The sequence below is a fragment of the Vigna angularis genome, chromosome 6, assembly GCF_016808095.1.
Source record: "Vigna angularis cultivar LongXiaoDou No.4 chromosome 6, ASM1680809v1, whole genome shotgun sequence".
Lineage (NCBI taxonomy): Eukaryota > Viridiplantae > Streptophyta > Magnoliopsida > Fabales > Fabaceae > Vigna > Vigna angularis.
In genome coordinates this window covers 36,708,534-36,728,271 of record NC_068975.1, presented here as the reverse complement: position 1 = coordinate 36,728,271, position 19,738 = coordinate 36,708,534, and the positions used below count along the sequence as shown (strand labels likewise).

At 32.9% G+C, this 19,738-nt stretch overlaps 4 protein-coding genes across 6 annotated transcripts; 2 read left to right on the top strand and 2 right to left on the bottom strand.

The window, feature by feature from the left end:
- The first annotated feature begins 1,534 nt into the window (after positions 1-1,534).
- On the top strand, positions 1,535-2,601 carry LOC108342381 (protein EXORDIUM-like 2). Its single transcript, XM_017580151.2, has one exon. It carries the CDS (start codon positions 1,576-1,578, stop codon positions 2,443-2,445), a length of 870 nt encoding a protein of 289 aa, XP_017435640.1. The 5' UTR covers positions 1,535-1,575; the 3' UTR covers positions 2,446-2,601.
- A 1,545-nt stretch (positions 2,602-4,146) lies between these two features.
- Positions 4,147-7,915, bottom strand: LOC108343481 (phospho-2-dehydro-3-deoxyheptonate aldolase 2, chloroplastic). The gene is made up of 5 exons (XM_017581797.2): positions 7,286-7,915; positions 6,229-6,506; positions 5,754-6,030; positions 5,248-5,493; positions 4,147-4,741 (listed from the first exon to the last, which is right to left on the bottom strand). The coding sequence occupies exons 1-5, from the start codon at positions 7,721-7,723 to the stop codon at positions 4,484-4,486; spliced, it is 1,497 nt and encodes a 498-aa protein (XP_017437286.1). The 5' UTR covers positions 7,724-7,915; the 3' UTR covers positions 4,147-4,483.
- Positions 7,916-9,945: 2,030 nt separating this feature from the next.
- On the bottom strand, positions 9,946-14,567 carry LOC108343310 (polyadenylate-binding protein 2). 3 transcript variants are annotated; one of them, XM_017581505.2, is made up of 6 exons: positions 14,409-14,567; positions 14,150-14,252; positions 13,087-13,157; positions 10,551-10,742; positions 10,337-10,467; positions 9,946-10,255 (listed from the first exon to the last, which is right to left on the bottom strand). In XM_017581505.2, exons 1-6 carry the CDS (start codon positions 14,454-14,456, stop codon positions 10,207-10,209), a joined length of 594 nt encoding a protein of 197 aa, XP_017436994.1. In that variant the 5' UTR covers positions 14,457-14,567; the 3' UTR covers positions 9,946-10,206. The 3 variants fall into 3 exon arrangements, with proteins under 3 accessions (XP_017436994.1, XP_017436995.1, XP_052734908.1); XM_017581506.2 differs by lacking the exon at positions 14,409-14,567 and adding an exon at positions 11,411-12,825 and having other exon boundaries at positions 14,150-14,217; XM_052878948.1 differs by lacking the exons at positions 13,087-13,157; positions 14,409-14,567 and adding an exon at positions 11,411-12,825.
- Positions 14,568-15,399: 832 nt separating this feature from the next.
- On the top strand, positions 15,400-19,704 carry LOC108341182 (tRNA (cytosine(38)-C(5))-methyltransferase 2). The gene is made up of 10 exons (XM_017578842.2): positions 15,400-15,591; positions 15,665-15,775; positions 16,234-16,327; positions 16,410-16,528; positions 16,632-16,754; positions 17,738-18,077; positions 18,174-18,268; positions 18,823-18,885; positions 19,049-19,113; positions 19,304-19,704. Exons 1-10 carry the CDS (start codon positions 15,520-15,522, stop codon positions 19,377-19,379), a joined length of 1,158 nt encoding a protein of 385 aa, XP_017434331.1. The 5' UTR covers positions 15,400-15,519; the 3' UTR covers positions 19,380-19,704.
- The last annotated feature ends 34 nt before the right edge of the window (positions 19,705-19,738 follow it).

Here is a 19,738-nt window from a genome sequence, read left to right as displayed (position 1 = left end):
TTAAAGTCAATTGAATAAAATTTGTCAATTTAAATATATTTAAAACATATTTAACATTTAATTAAATTAAAAAATATTTAAACCAAAATGAATCATATAACTATAAGAACCAAACTATTAATCAAGTCTTAATATTTGTAGAGATAGTTAGGAATTGTTTTGACCTATTTCAATCACCACATTCGGATATTGTTTTTTTTTTTTTTAATTTAAAACTCTCATTACAATTTTGTTCATTACAAAAACATCACATAGGGTTGATGAGGGATAGGTTAACCTACAGTCAGTTTATTTGTCTAATTTTTACTTGTTTCACATTTAATTTATAAAATTTAAGGAAAATGTCACAACTTTTTTACAACTACAGATGATTGATTTGTTTAAAATATAGTAACAATAAAATAATAACATATAATTTATTATTAAAAAATTATTTAGAAAAGCTATTAACTTATCATAGTCTAGAAATTAAATAAAATTGACCAACTCCTTAGTTGTTTAGTAGTTTGTTGGTTTGAATAATGATTCGCCCACAGATAAATTTCCATAAACAAAATCTTTTGAAAAATTACATACAAATGTTACAATCAACTTTACTTTAATGTTTTATATCTTTGCTACACTCATGAGTCTATAACTGACAATTAAATTGGAATAAGTTAAGTAAACATAAAATTAATATCTACAAATGAAAATAAATGATTATCTAAACTACTAAAACTCTATAAACGTTAAATGTAAATAATAGAGTTAACTTAAGGTCTAAACTTGAAGTGAATGAATAAAAAAAATATGAAAGAGTTTTGATCGATTATAGGATTAAAATATAATAAACATTTTGTTTTGTTGTAGTTTATAAGTGTTAGCCTGCCCATCCGTCATTCCTAATTATTTTTTAAGTATCGTAATTTTCAAATTTCTTGAGTTTTATTTATTTGCTACTTTTTTAATTTAAGATAATTTGAATTATTTATGTTTTTAATTTTTTACCTAATTTTTAATTACGTAATATATTGCAATCTAAAATGTAAAAAATAAAATAAAAAATATTATAAATAATTTATTATATAGATAATCTATTACAAATTTAGACAAAAAAACACAGATCAAATTTTAAAAAAGAGAAAAAGTCCAAAGTAGCACTCTAATCATCAGTACTAACTAATTAATTACTTAATTAATTTCTTAATTAATTAATGCCGTTAATTTTTAAAGTTTAATAGCTGGCTATGATTTGATAAGAAAATATATTGAGGTTTGACTTAATCAAATTGTTTTGTGAAATTAGATGTGTATTAATTACTTTAAAAAAAATAATAATATAACAGTAATATTTTTTATATAAAATTGATTTTGAAATTAATTATAGTACTAGTATGAATAAGAAGAATACATGAAGTGAAGTTATCTAATTAAGAATACTTTGAAAGATGTGATTAATATTTGAAACTGGAATTAGAAAATCTGGAATGCAATACAGTAAAACCATCAGAGAGAAAGGGATGCAGAATAGTATAAATAGGGTCTCTAATCACCAATGTTCTTCGTCCAAAACACAAACGATCTCTCTACAACATGGATTCCAAATGTTTGTTAGCCATGCTGTTGTGGTGTGTTCTGCTACAGCTGAAGCCCACCGTGGAGGCGCAGAAGCTCGAGCTCATATACCACAACGGCACTCTCCTCAAGGGGAGTTTCACCGTTAATATTTTATGGTACGGGAATTTCACCCAGATCCAACGCTCCATAATTGTTGACTTCGTTAATTCCTTGAACTCCGCCACATGGTCCCAAGCACCCTCCGTTAAATCTTGGTGGAAGACGACGGAGGAGTACAAGGGCGGCTCCACAACGCTGTCCGTAGGAAAGCAAATCATGGAGCCATACTCTCTCGGGAAGCACATCAACGAAAAACAACTATACGGCCTCGCATCACGCTTCAAGGACGTCCGAGCAATCAACCTTGTTCTCACCGCAAAAGACGTCGCGGTGGACAGCTTCTGCAGTGGCCGCTGTGGAACCCACAACTCCATTGACGGGAAAATCCCCTACGTATGGGTCGGCAACTCCGAGACCCAGTGTCCGGGCCAATGCGCCTGGCCCTTCCACAAGCCCATTTTCGGACCACAGACGCCGCCGTTAGTTGCACCTAACGGTGACGTGGGCGTCGACGGCATGATCATAAACATTGCAACTCTGTTGGCTGGAACCGTGACCAACCCCTTCAACGGTGGATATTATCAGGGTCCCCCGACGTTGCCGTTGGAAGCCGTTTCGGCTTGCGCGGGGATTTTCGGGAGAGGGGCGTTTCCGGGTTACCCGGGCAAGGTTCTGGTGGACCGGGCGACGGGAGCGAGCTATAATGCGCAGGGCCGTAACGACAGGAAGTTTCTCTTGCCGGCGATGTGGGACCCAGCGACCTTCCAATGCAAGCCTTTGGTCTGAACGAAGACTTGAGTCAACGAATCTTAAGCTGGTGTTTTGGTGTTAAGTGTTGCGTGTAAATTCCTTTCTGCATGGTCAATCATTGAAATACATGAAACAATCAGATAAAGGAAAAGCATTTTTATTTATATGAATAATATATTTTATTATTTCGAATTCCCTCTAAACTTCTGTTATATGATAATCCAACAATGACAGCATTAAATTTTAAACTATTTAATGTCATAATATATGACAGTACATTAAATAATCTTTTAAGACGAAAAAAATAGTAATTTCATGTTCTGATGCTTGGATTAAATTTTTTATTTAAAACATAACAATAGCGCAGTAATTAATGTATATTTTTATACAAATTTTAATATTCTCATTTTCGAAATAAACATAGTATACTTACTCTACTCAGCTAAGTTCTAAAATAAAATAGTTCATAATTAGCTTATATAATTAATTTAAACAATGAAAACAGTATAATTAAAGGGTCTGTCATATGCATGTTTAATATTTTCCAAAATATAATAAATATATTTATTTTTTGAATAAAAAGACCTTTAAATATGTGTGTGATTAAAAAGACCTTCAAATGTGTGTGATGCATGTAATATTTTCCAAAATATAATATATATATATATATATATATATATATATATATATATATATATATATATATATATATTGAATAAAAAGACCTTTAAATACGTGTGTGATTAAAAAGACCTTTAGATGTGTGTGATGCATGTTTAATATTTTCCAAAGTATAATAAATATTTTTTTTAATAAAAAGACCTTTAAATATGTTTGTGATGCATGTTTAATATTTTCCAATATATATATATATATATATATATATATATAAAATAAAAAGACCTTTAAATATGTGTGATTAAAAAGACGTTTAAATGTGTGTGATGCATGTTTAATATTTTCCAAAATATAATAAATATTAATAAATTAAAGTAAAAAATAAATGTATGTGGTTAACATCCAACAATAAAAGTGACATTTTATATTAATCACAAAAATTATCTCGTATAATATTAACGTAAGAATAATACGTGAAGACAACTAAATAAGATGATAAGATAATATATATGTCACTCAATTAACATAAAAAATAAATAGCAGCGACTTAATTAGAAAATATACAATTTTTTAGGACTCAATAAATAAAAAAATTAATTTATACTATTTGAAAATATCTATTAAAAAAATTATTTATATTTATTTTAATTAACAAACTAGAGTGATAATATCAATGCAATTCAAAATATAAAAAATATAGTTTTTGTAAGATTTTTTAGGATATAGTTGGGTCATGTTAGCTAATGACTTAACCCAATTGAATTTTATTTATCATTAATTCAAATTCGATCTAACCTAAGGTAATTCATTCTTATGCAGGTTGAGTGATAAGTTTAATATGGATAATCTAAAATATAGTTTGAGATTCAATCTTATACTCGTGTTATCTATAAATTGTGTCATTTTTATTTTCATGTCCTAGCTTAGTTTAGACAAATTTATCATAACTTATTAATTTACTTAAATTATTGAATTAATTTTTGTAAAAATTATATTATTTCTAAATATCTTTGCATAAATTACTACTTTTTTTAAAAAAGAAAAAAGTTTTACCACTATGAGAAGGGAATTCTGAAAACTTGATGAAAAGAATAGTATATTACTGTCATATCAGAGAAATAAAACGAAGAAAAAATATATAATATTCAATAAAAATTTCACCATGATGCTTATTATGTAAGTTGTACCTTGAAATTTTTACTTATTACTCACTACCCAGGCATAAATACACACACACACATTTTCTCCAAACCTTAAAGTCCAAGTTCGCAAGTACAAGAAGATGTTTTATCTGACATGTAACACTCTGACAGCACAACTATAAATCATGCTATTTAAGTTGTTCATAACAGTTGGTGAGTGGCTCCCAGAAGAATTTGTTGTAAGAACATGGTAGCTCAGTATTGTGATCCAGGAACACAGGAACACAGGAACACAGGAACATGGTAGCTCGTGTCTAAAGTCGAAGTGATTGTGCTGAATTGAGCCTTCTTTTACGCAGCCTTTCTGCAATATTGAATGCAAGCTCGAGAGACTGAGAGGCATTAAGCCTTGGATCACAGTGAGTGTGGTAGCGAGAGCTCAAATCATCATAAGTAATAGTCCTCGAGCCTCCAACGCATTCTGTCACGTTCTGTCCAGTCATCTCTAAATGAACTCCTCCTGGGTAGCTTCCTTCTTGGTCATGCACATCAAAGAATGCCCTCAACTCAGCCTATCATCAACACCACCAACATCTTATCATACACCAAAAATATAAAACTCAAACTCAAAGAGAAGCACAAATGTCATAAAAACAGATAAACCACATCCAAAGTATTTCCTTTTACTAAAAAGCTGCTGTAAATTTGGATATAGCAGTACTTTCTTACATTAAGTAAATTACATGCCAAACAATTATATGCCAGATCCATATATACAAAACTACTTTAGAAGAATAGGCAGAACTGATGAACAATTTTTATCATTAACTTTATCCATCAACTTGATTCAATTTCAGGGTTGGAAAATACAAAGATCAGAAATTACCTATCTACGGAAAAGATTTATGAGTTAAATTGCATGCATGGTTTAGGAGAGTTTTATAGGCGACTTGAACTTTAAACAGTATAGTAGGATTAAAAAGCAATGACCTTGTAAAGACCATACTTTTTGCCACTTCTGTATTGATCGAATATTGGGTATAAAACAGAAATATATATCTTGAAAAAAGGAAATTACCCTTATTGCATCAAAAGAGCGGGTTTTTAAACCAGACGGGGCTTTAATGGTGTTCCCATGCATGGGGTCGCTAACCCAAGTGACAATTTGTCCTGCTCTGCGAACTGCCCTGATGAGATGAGGAAGCTTCACTCGCATATTCTCAGCTCCCATCCTAACAATTACTGTAATTCTGCCAGGCTTGTTTTTAGGGTTGAGAATGTCTATCAGCTTGACAAGTTCGTCTGGCACCATCTTATCACTCACCTGAAAATCATGTAGCCTTTCAGTAACTGCAATCTTTTGTCAGAAGCACACTAACTACAGATAATTTCCAACAGGACCTAGGCCCTTCAGACAGGATTGTAGTTCAAGTGTCGACGGTACATATCAAAATATAATTATAACAAATTACTTGAGACAAGCTCATGCAGGGCATCATTTTTACTATCAAATGCAAAGAGAATAACAAATAAGATAAACCAAATTAAAGACCACAGGCAAATAGAGCTTTATGTAAGCATCACCTTTATGCCAAGTGGATTAGCAACTCCTCTCAAGAACTCAACATGAGCACCATCAAGTTGGCGGGTACGTTCCCCAACCCACAGCATGTGAGCTGAGCAATCATAATGAAGCCCTGTAGTGGAGTCTTCCCTAGTAAGTGCTTGTTCATAAGGGAGAAGCAAACACTCATGGGAGGTCCAAAAGTCTGTTGTACTTATGATTGGGTGCTCGGATGTGAGCCCGGCAACATTCATGAACCCAAGGGCCTCATCTACCCTATGAGCCAATTCACGGTACCTGTTTGGCCACAGCAAAAAAATAAAATAGAAATCATATAAAAAAAGTTGAGGGATTCCTTAATCTTCTACTGTCTTTTGAGCAATATGGAAAGGGTCCGTTCAATCTAAACCATTTTGGATAAAGAAGAATAAGAACTAATAAAATACCAACGATTCAAAATCCATACATAAATTTAGAGAAGGTGAGAGATGATACCTGTCTCCCTGTTCACTATGCTGCATGAAATCAAGATTCCATTGGTTAACCCTTTGCATGGCAGCATAACCACCTGTGGCAAACGCCCTTAAGAGGTTCAGAGTAGCCACGGATTGGCAGTAAGCTCTAACCATCCTCTGTGGATCGGGGATTCTGGATGCCACATCGAATGCATCGCCATTCACATTGTCACCTCTGTAACTAGGAAGCTTCACTCCATTCTTCTCCTCAAATGGATCTGATCTTGGCTTTGCAAATTGACCGGCCATTCTCCCCACCTGAAGCACCATATACAATACTGAAGCTTGTCATCCTCATTCATCATAAAATTTTGAACCAACACCATGTAAGACTGTCTAATCATTGCTCAATGGAAGAATTTGATCATGAGGTAAGTTTGGAGACAAGCCAGAACATCTATTAAAAATACAGTTTTTCTTTTCTAGCGGAAAACCTTTTCTAGCTTTCTATCTAAAAAGGCTCCAACAACAATACACGAAAGACACAATCCTCTTCCTCCAAGTTGGTTACTCAAAAAGGAAAAGCTAAAGCTTTAAATTGATATTTTTCTTAACCCCAGCATAACACATTATTCTCTTTTAGAATTTGGATTTGAACTGAACCTAACTCGGTCTCAGTTTGAACCTAAGTGAGGGTTACTTGTAATTTCAAACTCATTTCTTGAACCAATGACTAAAACTCTCTTTAATTTAAAATTTACAAGACGAGACTAGACATGATTGTCAGATGCCTAGACGGGTAATCTGACGACTCTATCAACAACTATCACGACAAATTCTAATACCATAATAGTATTCAAGTTTTTATTTTTCTCAATCCAAAAGGTATATGCTCGTGTAACGAATATCGCTCCCACTTACACTATTCTTTTTTTCTAAACCAGGGCCCATTCCCTCACTAACTCAAACACCACTCGAAACACGAAAATCTATCCCAGAGAGAAATTAACAATTCACAATAAAAGAAAAAGGAATCCTTCCCCAATTAAAAAGAATCAATTCAGAAGATGAAATGAAAGAACGGTGAAAAGAGTGACCTTGATAACAGGCATTTGGCCACCGAACATGAGGACGACACCCATTTGAAGGAGGACACGGAAGGTGTCACGGATGTTGTTGGCATTGAATTCCTTGAAGCTCTCAGCGCAATCCCCGCCCTGAAGGAGAAAAGCGTTTCCCATCGCAGCCTGACCCAGTTTCTCCTCCAGATTCCTGGCCTCACCGGCGAACACAATAGGGGGAAAAGAAGAAAGGGTTTCGAGAACTTGATCCAATTCATTCGCATCAGGGTACTCCGGAAGCTGAAGCGCCTTCTTCGTCCTCCAACTATCGATTTTCCAGCTGGTCGCTACCGGCGACGCCGTCGGCTTGGCGCAATTCCGAACAACGACGGATCTCCTCGGCGGCCCGAAAATGCAAGGTTTGACCTTGACCTTGATCGTGATAAGGGATGCTGAAGATGAGGCCAGAGCCATTGTCTGTTTTCGTCTTCTCAGCAAAAGGTAACAGTTTGATTGATATCAGATGGTTCTACTCAAACCAAGTAGCATGCATATATAATTGTCCGTTTTAATCTTAAAAAAGAAAAAAAAAATCATATTCGATGTTTTAAAAACAAGATATCACTCTGTCACAGAAATAGTCTGTCATGAAATAACAGAAAAGAGGTTTGACCTTTTTGTGTACCACTGTCGTTTTAAATAGGAAAATGTTAGTTTGACCATGATTTAAAAAAAAAAACATTTTACACTATTTTTAATAATATAATAACACATATAATGATTTTAAATTAAAAAATAATATAATTATAATTAAAATGTTATTATTTGACCGTGTAAAATGACCGTAATTTGTCGTTTTGCAGTGTGAAGGTATCACTGCTCTTTTAAATAACTATGAATAAAGAAATTACTTAGGTTAAAAAACTATTAGAACAATAACCTCACTATCATTATTGTTATTAATTTTTTAATAACCATTTTAATTATTTTATCTAAGATATATTTGACGCACATCCTACTAAAGTTAAATTCGTATATTTATTTACACGTGCTAAACATAGAATGATTGCATCTGTTTATCTTTCTTCTTCTCAAATTGTAACCAAAGTGTCGCTATATAAATTAAATAAATTAGTCTTTGATAACAAATATCGTTTTATTGATGAATTTAATTGTGTTTTCATGATATTCAAATATTTTCTATTTTTTTAGGATTATTTTTCATTTTTTTGCATGAATTTTGTAGTCTCGTTTGTGGTGGAATAAAAATTTGAAAAATTTATCTTGGAATATTTTTGCAGGAAAAATAGAAAAAAAAATTATAAACAAAATTCAAACAAGAGTGTGAAAAAAAGAAAAACTATGAATTTTCCATAAATGTAAGGAAGTAATTGCTTTTGAAAATTGCAGAAAAAAAATCACAAAATTGGTAGAAAATATTCTCCAAAAATATGCAAGAAAACTTTATAAGTTTAAGTCAGTATATGAGTTTTTCTATGCCACAATGAAAGCATAATATAAATTAAGAACATAGAAAAAATAGATTTCGAAAATACAAAAAATAAAGGTGTTATGTTTTGAAACAATTAATTAACGTATGCAAAATTTTATGAAAATAATTACGAGGAAGGATTTAAAAAAAACATTGTTTTATAGTATAATGTTAAAATATAGTTATCTATAAAAATAATAAAAATAAAGAAAATGACCCAAAGTCATTTTTTTCAGTTTAATAACAATTTAAAAATTCTATATTCTTTTAATGATTTAAATTGAGAATTAAAATAAATAACTTTAAATGAAAAATATAATAAAATCTTATCAATGCCTACTAAAAGTATAAATATTTTTTGGCACTTTTTAATTAATCTAACTTTATTACTGGTGTTTTTTAAAATTATTCTCTCTGTAATAAGATATAAATAACACTAATAAACTTTTCACTAACTAAGAAAAATAATTAATACTAATTATACTAATAACATTTATAAATAAAAAAATCCTTTATTATAAGTTAACATTAATTAAGAATACAAGAGTTATTTTCTCTACTCCATTTTAACGGTCATATTTTTTCTTTATTGTAGATGCTCGTTTATGACGTGAAATCATCATACCGTGCATAATCTGGGTTGTTCGGTATAGTAGTGATTTAAAATTTTGGCTTCAAGCTAGGTCATTCTGATCATGCTTTAATTTTTATGAAACATCCAAATAGTAAGATCATTGATAATTTACGTTGATGGTTGCATTGATATGATAATTACATGAATGACAGACAAAAGTTCGAGACTTCAAAAGCATTTGTAGCTGAGAGGGATAAAGTACTGTGAGGTGATTAGATAAAAAAAAGAAGCATATTTCTATCCTAAAGGAATACGTTCTAGACTTAGTTTTAGAAATTAGTAATGTGAATACCCAGATCAAAACCGCTGATAAGAAGAGTAATCGAAGGTTATCACACACGATCAGATATCAATCACCAGGAGAGTAAGCATGATAAGTCAAATTATGCAGTGCCAAAGTAAAGATCAAATGGAGAGTAATCATTCGGATATTAAAGGTTATACTAAAGTAGATTGGACAGGAAGTACTATTGACAGGAGATCCATCTAGTTATTTTATCTTTGTTATCTTAACAGGAATAGTATTCACAGTTAAGATGTTCATGAAGAAGGACGAATGAGAAAATTGGATAAAACCCAAAACCCATGTATTAATCACACTTGCGAAGGAAACTTTTACACGAACTTAATCCAATATAATATAACAATACTAAAGCAAAGCAATGCAAACACCACACTTTTACAAGGTTGGCTGATAAGTAAACGCTTAATCCTCACAGAACTGGTTGGATTTTCCCTCCCCCATGTTCAATGGCCAAAACTCCGACCATGACACTACGTAGGAGTAGAAGGGAGTCATTTAGTTTAGTCCATCCTACCCGAATTGGACAGTTAATAGTAGGGGCTGTTGCGCATTGCCATTCTGAACCTTGGGACCTTTCTGCAATTCACAGACAAATGCTGTTAATATGTCTGTTGCAAGATAAAAAGATTTGAAAGGGATGATAGATTGTATTGTTACCCATATCCATATGGAGAATAGATAAAGGGAGGTGCATATGGGGTTCTGCCTCGAAAGCCCCCAGCGTAAGGATTCGCCTGGCGGGAACGATACTGTTTCATCCCTGGTATATTGGTCCTTTTAACTGTCACCTAACAAATGCTCAAATAAGAAGATATTATTATTAGAAAGAGGAAGCAGTCTATTCAACAGCTACACCCTCTAACTCTCTAACCTTTAATTGGCGCCCATGAAGTTCAGATTCATTCAACGAAAGGGCCTCCTGAACAGCTTCCACCTCAAGGAACTCAACATAAGCATAACCCTTGGGTTGGCCAAACTTATCAGTTCGAATGGTGACTCTGTTTACTGTTCCACAAGACTGAAAATGCTGTTGCACTTCTTCAGGAGTGCATGAATAGTCCACCTGTGGAGATTATCAAACCCATGAGACATTATATGAATAAACAAACAAGTAAAGCCAAAACATTCACCACATGACATGTTTTCAAGTATCCGTTAACACCAAATTAAGGTTAGAAGATGATACTTACCAGTTTCTAGTCTACTAGTACAAGCACACATAATTAGCGTCACTAAATATCAATACAACATTTACTGAAAGAAACACATTTTTAAAAATTCAACCAGCTTCGCAACAAAACCATCTGAAATAGATATAATAATATATACATTCAATATAGAACTGTTCTGTGGCAGCTATCAAATCACTGGCTAAGGACCAAAAATGATGAAGATCAACCTTCTTTGGCAGAACAATTAAGCTCTGTCTATTTCCATATTTGCAATCTCCATAGGCTGAAAGCAAATTATTTTTGCTTTAATAAAACTGTTACAGATCTCAGATATTGTAATATAACCTCCAAAACTTGATCTCATGAAGTAACAAAGGCACAACAACTAGGCAAAATGCAACCCTATACCAATATAGGTTTTGCCATCATTGTCATTACCAATGCTAATGGAATAAATTTTGGGCTTTGAGCAAGTCAGTTAATTTCAACCAGTAAAAGAAAAAAGGTTCACAACATACAGTGGATTTAAAGCCTCCCGCTAATAAATTTATTGTTTTACCTGCCCATTTAAGATTGAGGAAGAAACAAAACCAAAATCATCTCTTAGCCGCCATGTGTTATATCTGAAACATGGCTGTTTTAGCAAGCTGAAAAGTTTCATGGATGCAGAAATATTTTGCCTGTCCATGCGGTAGCAAGATTTATCCCAAAAATGCAAGGTAGGGCACAGAATAAAGTACCAGCAGACAAATGGGGAAAAAAACTAGAGAGTGGAATTTTGTGTAAATCCAGAAAATATTATTCAGTGGGTTCTTCAAACCATTGCTGCTGCTGCTGCCACAGTGTAATTTGAAGCTCTGCCTGCAATCTTGAGCAACTAGATGGCTGCTGGGATGTGCCGCCTTGGTGGTTTGGAAGTCTCTGTTTCTGAGTGAATCATATCTGGGCTAACTTCTGTACCTGCAACTATCCTTGGTTTCCATTATTAGCTGATTTGTGGGTAATTTGTTAGTCATATGCAAAGTTTCATGCTTTGCTGGTCCACAGGTGATGCCTTTGCATTTCCTGCTTCTTCCACTTAATTTCAGATTTTTCTCATTAAAAATATCATCAAGAAGTATCTGTTTTTGAAAAATCTTGTAATAACTAAAATCTTTTATGAATTTTTAATTACAAGATACTTATATGCTATTGTGAGCGAAATTTTATTATTATTGCTATTATTCCTCATTTGTTTTACATATATTTAAACAATATAATTGTGCCTTTCTACCTCCCAATGAGAGGACCTAGGATTTTGAGAACCCCACTCACTGAAGTGCACCACCTTCCTTCTTGATCACTTTATTTTTCCAATTTTTCTTTAGTTTTCTCTGGTGTAAAGTGTATCAGAGAATAAAAAAGACAATAGTCTAATCCCAAAGTAGAGAAAGGGAATGATAACAGTCCCTCACCATAGGAGAGAATAAGTATTACATGAAGTAGCACCACAGAAAGTTTGACCAAGTGACGGATATGCACGCATAGCATTGTACCCATAAAATATGTCCTCTTCTCAACAGTAGGAATCCGGATTCTTTATCTCCAATCCACACTTAATTGGTTTCCTGTCAATATCCCATTGCTAACACTTGGAATGTATACTGATACAAAAAAGTCCTAGTTAAAGATTTTTCCTTTTCACCTTTGATGACTTCCTATTCTATTTTTCTTGCCTTTTTTCGTTCCAATAGAAAAATATGGAAATTCACAAAACCACAAAAATCACTTCCCTCAACAAATACTTGTTTAACGCTCTTGTCATCACCTTTATAACTCAATGTTTCTTTTGTGTTGTATATTTTGTTTTTCAACTCCATTTTTTTAATAGCATACATTGCTAACAGTTTTACCCTCCAAATATATTATAACATATACTTTCAACTGCTGCAATACAAAACCAGAAAACTTGTAGGTGGAAGCAGAAAACGTGACCTGCGATTGTAGTCAAAACATCATGTCAAAGCAGGATGCCACTGCTTGGAAATATACTAAAATTTCAAAACAGTAAAAAGCACATTCATCATCAAAGAAATTTAAATGCTAGAATATGATTAAGCCCAACATATCTACTGACCAAAACACTTTGGCTCATAAATGAATCAGACACTACAATCCCTTAACCCATATCATGAACGATGACAGACGGTGAAAGACAATCAAGCACGATAACATACAGGGTAAGAGAGAGCTCACATTGCCTACAAAGACTGATCGAGAATCTATTTCCTCTCTATTGGCCTGACTCGCAGAAGCAGTTGCAGGATCTAATTTTGGAGAAAATAATTAACAACGGAGATTGGAGTCCAAAAAAATAAATTGTAATAATTTATGTTATGCATTAAAAAAACAGTAGTATGCTCAATATGAAGGAAAGAAAACAATTTCAAGAAAAACATGAGGGGAAAAATAACAGAACTGATATTTGTAACTCAAGCATCAAAGAACGATTCTTCCGAATTTTCAAACAGAAGTTAACAAAACTATTAGCGCGCTGGCAGATCAATAGCTGCAAGTGGCCCCTGGCGGCTACAGGCGCTGCTGTGGCAGAGCACCTTAGTGTAGCGGCCTAAGCAGCACATAACTTAAGACATCTATAACTTTTATTTTTAATTAGGAACGGTCATTAACCTTTAGAAATTTTCATCTTTTTTGAGAATTTATATGCATCCGTAATATATATTATATAGACTATAGACTTCACAAAAAAGATTCGAAATTGCGGTTATCCCATATATATATATATATATATATATATATATATATATATATATATATATATATATATATATATATATATATATATATATATATATATATATATATATATATATATATATATATATATATATCTGCTATCCCACTGTAACGTTTCTGGGGCAGGCCACTACATACCACTATTCAAGATTTCTAATACTGATCTCGAATCATATATATCTTATGATTTATGACAAAACTAAGAATGAATTTCTCGTTACCACCAGCTAAGAACCTAAAACTAGTCTACTGATCAAAACATATATAACCAAAATGTAAATCACAAAAGATATTTTAGCGAATAACTTAAGAGTCGTTCTAGAATCCTACACAGACAAAAAAGAAAAAATAAATTAATTTCAATTTTGAATATATCCAACTCACTGCACACTATAGCATTTTCTTCCCAAAAGATAATTTTCCAAATTTTTTTTAAAAAAAAGTGGTTTCAAATATACATTTTTTTGGAGAGAGAAAATAAGAAAACAGAAAAGGAAGGCACCTTGAACAGATCCCATTTCCTTCTCGACCTTGGCCTGCATCTCTCGCAAAGCAGCAGCTTCATCCTCCATCTCTTTCAAGCGCTTCTTCATGTCATCCAATTCCTAAACCCAGATGAGTTGGCATCGAGGAACGAACAAATTAGGGTTCAAGAATGAACGGCGGCAACACCAGACAGGTTGGATGCAACGAAATTAGGCGAATGCAGAAAATTAAAATGAAAATTAAGAAAAAAGAGAAAGAAGGGAAAGCATGAGTACTTCGTTGGCGTTGGCTGCGTGCATGTCAACGTCGTCATCGCTTTCCATGGCTCCGCGAAAGAGGAAGACCTGCACCCCACCCTTTGCTTGCCCCTCTCCCTCGAACCTGTTAGAGTGTCAGTGTGAGACCAAGAGGAGTTGGGTTAAAGTACTTGGGCCGAAGACAAGACAACCTTTTTATTTTATTAGAATAAGAATAAACATATTTAAAAAGGATAAATATGAGACAGTTTACGATACATATATTTGATATACCATAAGTTTCTAAATTTACAATAATACAGTAAAAAAAATTAAAATCGTAACATCATATTTCAATATTCGTGATTAAATCTAATTATTGCGGATTAATAAGATCAGGATTATATTTCTTTGTTCGCTGACTTTTTTAACTGAAAAATATTAATTATATACTGACAGAAAATAATTTTTATGGAAATTTAGCCAAAATTTATCAACTTTTTTCGGGAACATATTTTTCAAATCTCAGATTCTGAATAAAAAATATATATTCTGCTAAACATCTCAAAACTCTATTTCTTAATAATAATTTGGGTCCGAGACTAAAATAGTGAATTATGAGGTCAATAACAAATTTTTTTACTTACGCTTTAAAGGAATTATATTCTCATATACCAATATATTCATTTTCATAAGAAAAAACAGACATTACACACATATTAAACTATAGTATTTTGTTTTGTATTTAAAAGCATTAAATGTAAAATAAATTAAAATACAGTCAAAGAATTTATATATATTAAGTTATTTTACCATCTTAGTAAATTAAGACATTTATAATTTTATTTCAAATTTATATATAAGAAACTTTTTCAGAATTAAATTGAAACCAATACTATATATAATATTTTTATTTCAAAATTTATTAAATAATTTCTATTAAAATCCCTAGAAAGCTTAAAAGTGGGCCCAACAAGAGTGAGAAAACTGATATTTTGTTTTCTTAATTAACAGTTTACTTATTTAAAAAACTTGTAAGAACCCTAGGGTATTGGTCATTGATTGGCAGGAGGCAACTAGGGATTTTTGTTATATCATACGAATTTTTGTTTGGTAAAAAGCGATTGGTAGATTAGAGGCAGTAATCGGAATGGCGAAGGGGTCGTCCGAGGCACATGGTTGCCGGAGAGTGTTGGAGTTTTACAGTGGAATCGGTGGCATGGTATTCACTTCATCTACGGAAGCAAGTCTTTTTGCTTCAATTTCATATGTTAATGCTCTTAGTGTTTGTTTAGAGGTACTCTCTGATGAAGGCCCAGGTGAATGCCGAAGTGGTGGAAGCATTTGAAATTAACGACACAGCAAACGACGTTTACCAACATAATTTTGCTCATCGTCCTTTTCAGGTTTCCTTTGTTGTTTTTTGAATTTAAATTGTTGATTTGAAGTTCTGTTCACCTATTAGTTTCTTGCTTATTCCATTAGCTGAATGCTAATAGTCTTGTGCTTATTTAGTTATACTAGTTGTAGTTCTCAATTTTTATGCATTCTGTGAAAGTTTAAATTCGTTCAGAATAAATTGGCTTTACTCCAACTTCTTTTTCATTTCATCTTGTCAGTCAGTGGTCCTTTTTAACCCTCTAGGGTCTGTATACTGGTGAAAACTTTGAACAGTTTGTACAAGATCCTAGGTTGAAACCTTGTTGCCGCCATTGTACGCCAAAAAAAATCTAGGTTCTTTTTGGAGTTTGGCTTTGTCATAATTGTCAAACTATATGAATGTGCACTTTACATGATGTCCCAGACAAAGATAAAACATGAAATGATTAGGCTCATCTTTATTAACTTTTTCTTGTTGATTTAGGGAAATATTCAATGCCTGACTTCTGCTGATCTGGACAAGTATGGTGCCGATGCATGGCTTCTTTCTCCTCCTTGCCAACCTTATACACGACAAGGTGAGTTTTTCATCTTCAAATATTATGGGTTACCTTTTTCTTTCTTTGTTTGGCAAAAACTTACTCAATAATCCTGTGCCAGGCCTTCAGAAGGACACTGGAGATGCCCGATCATTTTCTTTTCTTCAGATTCTTGAGCTCTTGCCATTTCTATTGAAGCCTCCAAGTATGTTATTTGTAGAAAATGTTGTTGGATTTGAGGTTTGTCTTGTTTGATTGAACTCATAGTTATTAGCCAAGACTCCAAATTATTTTTAATTATTTCTTCTATTAATTGTTTTCCTGTTTTATTCCTTGGTTACAGACTTCTGATACACATGCAAAACTGGTCGACATATTGGAAAAGACAGATTTTATCACACAGGAGTTCATTCTGACCCCTTTACAGTTTGGAATCCCATATTCCAGGCCTCGTTATTTTTGTCTGGTAGTGTTCTTGATCCTTGCATAGTCTTTTCTTTTGGGATGTATTTTATATTAACGAGGAATCATCTGGAAATAAGAAATATGTTTTGGAATATGATCATATAACAGTGATTTTTTGCAAACGTGCTTTCTTTTCATAATTTTTTTAAAATTGATATTCTGGTTTTTATGTCCTCTGCTTTATCTGGAATGAAATGAAATTTTGTTGGGGCCTATAACAGAGCATTTCAGAGGGTTTCTTGTGGAAGCCTTCTTCTTGTTGACTTAAGTTGTGCTCACCTTTTGTATTTAAGTTTGTCATCCAAATATCTTAATACAGTTGTTCGAATTACTTGGAGTATGGACCTCATGACCTAGTGTTGTATGTGTCATCAACATCAAATTACAGCATGCTTTTTAGAAATGAAATAACAAACACTGGGTCCTCAGCAGGGATGAATTCATTCTAATACTGCATCTACGATTCTGACATGTTTAAACAATACTATACATTGAAATTATTCCTTCTTCCTCAGAAAAGATGATTTCTGTTTTGGTATGTTGATTTAGAGATATAATTTGGAAAACAGAGAAAAAGAAGATAATTATAAGGTTGTCTGATGGATTTTCCTGCACAGCTATATATATATATGGGTGTTTATTCAGATCGTATAATTTATAGCTGAGTGCAAATCTAAAATAAAGATAAACATTGGTTTAAAGGCTTTTTGCAAAGTCTTTCAATTGGATTGAATAGCTTCAAGAGGTGGTTGGAGTAAGATTTCTTACATTTAGTTATAATGTGTATGATGTTGTTGGTGTTTCCATTGCATTTTAATCTCTCTAAAATTCTTGTTAATCACTCGATTTGCAAATTACTTACGGATAGTGGGACAAAAACTGAGTCATACTAATATCATCAATTAGGATTCTTGCCAGGTGATTTGTAAACCTGTAATTTAAACATGTTTGTTACTGTTGACTTTATGTGTATAATATTTTCAGGCTAAGAGGAAAACTTCATCTTTTGTAAATGAATGTTTAAACCGCCAGCTGATTCAGTCTCCGGGGCCATTATTTGAGTACTTTGATACAGTGACTGATGATGAAGATGATTTGTCAAAAGAGGACAGACATAAATTGTTGCAGTTATGTCAACCTATTGAGAAATTTCTTGAATTGAAGAAAGCTGACAATGATATACCTGTTGAAGCAGCTACTTTAATGTCTGGTTTGTCTAATGATGTTCCTGAGACTTCGGGAAAAACTAATGGTCATGAATATGAATCTTTGGACCAATATTATGTTCACCCAAGCTTGATAGAACGGTGGGGAAGTGCTATGGGTATCCTTGCCTCAGTAATTTGGTTACATCATATTCAAAACCATGTTATAATATGAACACTGTGTATTTCCCATCCCGTTCCTTAAAAGAGCTTAGATGTTGTCTATCCTGATTCAAAGCGCTGCTGCTGTTTCACAAAAAGTTATTACAGATACGTGAAGGGAACTGGATCCCTTTTGGCAACTGTCCAGGTAGGGATTCTATTTTGTGGAAGTCTTTCTTCGTCATATTTCTTAATATGTCTACGTAACACTACAATTTGTTTGTCATTGAGTCACTGAGATGCTTTTCTCTCTGTGCTCTATAGTCACCGTTTCATCTTATGTTTGGTATCTGCTCTCTGTTGCTAAATTGATGACAAAACTTGGAATGACTACCTGTGGTTGATGAAAGTTTCTTGCTCATTAACATAGAATATCCTGGTAGTTCTTTTTTATCATAATTTAGATATAATATAATATAACATTTCTATGATACTAAAGAATATCTTTCTTGACATTGACTTTTTCAAATCACCATTTAATTTCCATATTTTTTCTTTTCAAGAAAACTATCCTGATAAAGACTATAAAGCTATCTTCTTATAATTGATCTTGGAACAAATGAGTAAATAAACTTAACAAACCCAACGTTTTATTTTTGTTTGGGGATGGAGCGTTGGGTAACTATTTGATAGCAACTCCCTTGACGTTAAAACTGGTTTCACTCTTTGCTTTCCTCCTCAAATCAACATTTAAATGTGCAGCCGATGAAGAGGGACAAAAGTTCACTGAAGGAGCAGTGTCTCAGATATTTTACCCCGAGAGAGGTTGGTGGATTTTCTTTATTCTCAATTATTTAAATTATTGAGTCAATGTCATACGTTTTCAATAATGCTTGCATGTGACTGCATGTGTTCCAGTGTCTGAAGTTTTCGTCTTGACTTCCGTGTATATTACTAATCTATATTGTATTTGTCATCTTATACCTAGGTTGCCAACCTACACTCTTTTCCTGGAGAATTTGAGTTTCCAGAGCACGTTAGTCTCAAGCAAAGGTATTGAATGATATTTTTGCATTCCTCCGGAGGAATCCCTTATTTTAACTTTTTAGTGTTGTTTAGTTGTTGACTTATTAATTCCGAATACTCTGTTTTACACTGTTAATTGGTCAGATTGCTGAGTTATATGCTTTCGTGTATTTATTGCTTGCGTTTTATTATACTACTGATATTTTTTCTTTTATAGGTATGCCTTGTTAGGGAACAGTTTAAGCATAGCAGTTGTTGCTCCCTTACTTAAGTATCTTTTCACCGAACCTTAATGATTTTTGATCGCGACATCCGTTCAACAGAAGCAGATAGATATTTCATAGGGCCGTCTCCTATAATTTTGCTATGATAATGAGATCATGTATCATAATGCTGTGAGTTCGTGTGTCGATCATAACGATCCAACACTCACGAGTTTGCCACTTCAGAATTCAAATTTAGTTTACTAATGAGGGACTCTAAAATGTAAATGAAATATGGGAGAGATTTAAAATGTACTTATCCGGCATCTTGTAGAAGAAATGATAGCATCTTGTATCAAATTTGCATTTAAACAGATTTGAGGAAATATGCAGTTAAATTTAAGTGTTCTCTAAAGCTGATGGTTTAAAATGAATGGTTTCTTGCTATA

Excerpts from the sequence above, each read along its gene's own strand:
- LOC108342381 (XM_017580151.2), top strand. The coding sequence starts at position 1,576 with ATGGATTCCAAATGTTTGTTAGCCATGCTGTTGTGGTGTGTTCTGCTA.
- LOC108343481 (XM_017581797.2), bottom strand. The coding sequence starts at position 7,723 with ATGGCTCTGGCCTCATCTTCAGCATCCCTTATCACGATCAAGGTCAAG. Across the intron at positions 6,031-6,228 it reads CATAGTGAACAGGGAGACAG|GTACCGTGAATTGGCTCATA; the intron begins GTATCATCTCTC and ends GTGGCCAAACAG. Across the intron at positions 4,742-5,247 it reads GCTCTTTTGATGCAATAAGG|GCTGAGTTGAGGGCATTCTT; the intron begins GTAATTTCCTTT and ends TGTTGATGATAG.
- LOC108343310 (XM_017581505.2), bottom strand. The coding sequence starts at position 14,456 with ATGGAAAGCGATGACGACGTTGACATGCACGCAGCCAACGCCAACGAA. Across the intron at positions 13,158-14,149 it reads GGAAATGGGATCTGTTCAAG|ATCCTGCAACTGCTTCTGCG; the intron begins GTGCCTTCCTTT and ends CTCCAAAATTAG. Across the intron at positions 10,256-10,336 it reads TATTCTCCATATGGATATGG|AAAGGTCCCAAGGTTCAGAA; the intron begins GTAACAATACAA and ends TGTGAATTGCAG.
- LOC108341182 (XM_017578842.2), top strand. The coding sequence starts at position 15,520 with ATGGCGAAGGGGTCGTCCGAGGCACATGGTTGCCGGAGAGTGTTGGAG. Across the intron at positions 16,529-16,631 it reads AAAATGTTGTTGGATTTGAG|ACTTCTGATACACATGCAAA; the intron begins GTTTGTCTTGTT and ends CCTTGGTTACAG. Across the intron at positions 18,269-18,822 it reads CCCTTTTGGCAACTGTCCAG|CCGATGAAGAGGGACAAAAG; the intron begins GTAGGGATTCTA and ends TTAAATGTGCAG.